The 4016-nt window shown below is 43.1% G+C and overlaps 1 protein-coding gene across 1 annotated transcript; it reads left to right on the top strand.

Annotated features, from left to right (window-relative positions):
- Positions 1-2044: 2044 nt before the first annotated feature.
- On the top strand, positions 2045-2656 carry SARC_10258 (hypothetical protein; the record flags this gene model as incomplete). Its single annotated transcript, XM_014295707.1, has 1 exon — positions 2045-2656. The coding sequence occupies one exon, from the start codon at positions 2045-2047 to the stop codon at positions 2654-2656; it is 612 nt and encodes a 203-aa protein (XP_014151182.1).
- Between the last annotated feature and the right edge of the window lie 1360 nt (positions 2657-4016).

Genomic DNA, 4016 nt, shown 5'->3' with positions numbered 1-4016 from the left:
AACTAGCAAATAGCCTTTGCATTTAACAGTAAGAATATATCATAAACCACTTAATTTCTAAGAAGAGATCGATCGCAGTGAATTGAAATCAGCAGGCAACAAACATACGTATGAAGCCGTGCAAAGGGACAATCCATCCCAGGTATAGAACTCAAAGCAACCACAACCTGATTGGGTACAAAGAATACCAAGCATAATCAAAATAGGCGAGGAACAGCTAAATCATTCAGCTTAATACACACCTCATCATGCGCAAAGATATGTAGACACATACAAGTGCACAGAGCAGTACCATCTGACCGAACACAATACAAATCGGACTACAAGAATATTCACAGGTAGAAATTGCGAGCAACAATACAAATCACACTACAAAAATATTCACAGGTAGAGGATACAAACCCCAGATCAGAATAGAGATAGGGGTATATCTCGATCATGTAGAATAAGCCTCGCACAAACACAAAAGACCGAAGTAGAATCAGATCAGGCACGAACAGAGCCACATACGATCGAAATAAGATTCAAGGCACAAGGCAAGACACGAGAATCAGATCAGACACAAGTAGAGTCCTAAACGATCAAAAGAAGATTCACCAAGACAGGGACTGTATCAGAACAAACCACAGTAACAAATAACATAGAAACGTACCTATGAACATAACAAATACAAGATCATAACATCAGCAAGCAGTTGGGGTTACGTAAATCACAAAAATTAGTACCGCAAGTGAGATCAAGTATCAAATAATACAAAATATAATCAATACACACACAGGGCTAGAATAATAGGTTCAGGACACAGATTTTAGGGGACAACTCTTATTTTTTTTAAACAGTGGCACTCAAATTAAGACAAGCTGCACACAAGACGTGTACACCGGATCTACATCGAAGGTAAGGGGTCACACAACACACACGAGAGTGCCATCGTACCATCAGTGATATAAAAGTAAACAAGACAAACTGACACAATCAGGAAGTTCGGGACAATAGACGAGCTGTCAACGAGACCGAACTTCCTCAGGTGACGTCAATAGGACCGAACTTACCAAGGTGACGTCGCTAGGACCGAACATCTCAGTGAGATCTCGTATGAGAAAATAATTTCTCACATGACGGAAGAAGCATAAGTGACAAGAAGTTCTCACGTGACGGAATAAGCACAAGTGACGTCACACGTGACGAAATAAGCTTGACTAACAAACACCGCTTCTATCCCTCAGAAATATAGGGGACAAAGCACCAAGCTACTGGGCCATACAGCACGGTAAACACTTCCAGCGGAAGTGCAGCAAAGCAATAACACTATAATAGTAAGTAAAACAAATCAAAATTTTATTTCTTCTACAAAAATTATTACTAAAGCCGGGGGGGGGGTGATGCGCGCGCGTTCGCACAAAACGTAACCAGAGTCTTTATTAATAATCCACTAACACCCACACACCAACGCAGACATCTAAAAATGCCAACAGCAACCAGAACAAGCGTGTATGGTGGGGGGGGGGAGAGGTAGTGAAGGCGCGGGTGATGTGGGAGTCAGCCCAATGGGGGAGGCAAGCCCAGGCAGTAGTTCGGGCCTGCCTACACCGGTGGGGGTGCTCATCTTAGCTTCAGCAATGCGTCTAGAAATAGACAAAAGTATCTGTCAAGGCAATCATGTTTTGGTGAGTCGGTTTGTGTCCAAAATGGAACAAACAGCACGGTGCCCATACCAGCTCTGCACAAGATGAGAGTAGGCATACATGATCAACAGCCTGAGCGCCGTATGCCACTAGTGGATGCGGAGCTCAGACGACGATATGACCAAGCAATCAACGATTGTGATGAGGAAGACAAACTCATTGCAATCAGTCTGTACATTAGTGAACTATAGCTCATGCGTTCACGCTTGGGTGATCAGATAAAGGAACTTTCTCTTAAGAAATTACTTGAGACTTCTGAATTTCCAAAGTTTCCTAAGGATAGTTTCTTTAGAATGGAAAATTGCGAAGATACCATAGAGTTCACTTCACAATGTAGTGATCTATTTTTAGCTAAGTCAATGTCTCTGTGTCAGTACCCAGCACTAGTGCGAAGCCTATTGGATTCCACTGATGCAACGGAGAAGAGCAAATCAGTACTCAATAACTTAAGAGATTCTGAGACACATGCAGCTAGGCACTTCACCGATCCTGAGCAGTTCAATAGAATCATTATTGACCGACTCAGATCACATCCAGTGGACTATCTATTGGAGAAGTTTCTCAATGACATGCAGAATAAGAAGATGAACGTCGAAGTGCGCACAGAGCGTGTGCACAAGACAATGGCGATGTTGGAGGAGCGTTACCGCAACATAGACAAGGAATCCATACACTGCCAAATCCTCAAAGTACAAAGGTACCTAGCACTTAAGTACCACGGATTGCAATCAGTTATGGATACTCTCATTAAAGGAGACAAGCAACCGGATGAAAGTGAAGGCCACTTGTCCGACATGGACCACGCCAAGTTTCATTTTATGACTGAGGCACACATAAGCGAGCAGCAAACAAGCGTAACAACGCACAGACTACCACACCAGCAGAGGCTAATACTACCAATGCTAACAAACGGTACAAAACAGACAATGGTGCAAACAACCACAATCCCACAGGGGGACAGGGGCACGTGAAGAGCATGCATGCCCTTACTGCCTAGTAATGCCATCCCCACATCGGTTCAGTAAATGTTGCAAGAAGAAAGCTAATCAAGTCAAGCAGGCTGAGGAGCGACCCAAGAAAGATGTGCAGATAGCAAGACTGTCCATTACATCTGGCAAGGTGGAAGACATCACAGAAGGTGATGAGCACTGAAAACACTGGTGGGCGGAAGCAAACATGATTGACCTGGCTGATAGATTCATTGTAATTACAAATGAAAATGTTATTAATAAATGGAAATGATATAAATTATCAACCTTTATCTTTACTTCCCGCACCACGAGACCAACGTTTACACATTGACATACAAATTAATGGCAGTACATACAATGCACTAGTAGACTCGGGTGCACAACGCTCATGTATGGAGAAAAGTGTAGTATCAGAACTATATCTTTCTGTTAGAGCGCAAACGGGTTATATACAACTAGCACAAACAGATGCAAGAATACAACGCACTGGATCAACAGAAGCTTGTGACATTAACTATGGAGGTAGGAAGACCTCTCAGTGTTTTGAAGTATTGGACTTACCTGAAAAAAAGACACCAATACTTCTCGGGATGGACATTCTACCATACATAGGTATATACATAGCAGGGTTAATCATTCCACTTATACCAACAGATGCAAAATGAGAATCGCTCCTCACACCACATGAAGAGGACCCAGAGCATGTTTAACAAGCTTTCAGAGAGTCACTTACAGACCTTCTGGATACCAATGCGAATATACCTCCTGATGTTCATTGCAACCTACCAGGCTCCACAGTCACAGTCACAGTACCAGCAAACGAAATCAACGTCAGACAAATGAGGCACGCTAAAGTCAACTTTGTACCGCACAAAGGCATTCCACAAACGGATGAGAATGTGCAACGGTGGCTTAAAGACAGTCACATATACAAACGCGACAAGCCCACAACGGTGAACCTACCGTTGTTATCAACAGGCGAACATGACCAAACAGGTATCCTCAAGTAAGTAAGGACATGTCTAGACTTACGCAAGATCAATTATCAAGTGTGTGCATTGTGTGCCGATGCAAACAGATCTACTGTGAACTTCCCAAACCTTCGTTCCGCTTCTTGATAGAATCTGAGATGTAACATTCAGCCTAGCTGATATAGATATGGGCAACTTGTGCTTATTCCGTCACGTGAGAACTTCTTGTCACTTATGCTTCTTCCGTCATGTGAGAAATTATTTTCTCATACGAGATCTCACTGAGATGTTCGGTCCTAGCGACGTCACCTTGGTAAGTTCGGTCCTATTGACGTCACCTGAGGAAGTTCGGTCTCGTTGACAGCTCGTCTATTGTCCCGAACTTCCTG

Source organism: Sphaeroforma arctica, assembly GCF_001186125.1.
Source record: "Sphaeroforma arctica JP610 unplaced genomic scaffold supercont1.1186, whole genome shotgun sequence".
Taxonomy (NCBI): domain Eukaryota; class Ichthyosporea; order Ichthyophonida; genus Sphaeroforma; species Sphaeroforma arctica.
This window is presented reverse-complemented; position numbering and strand designations above follow the sequence as displayed.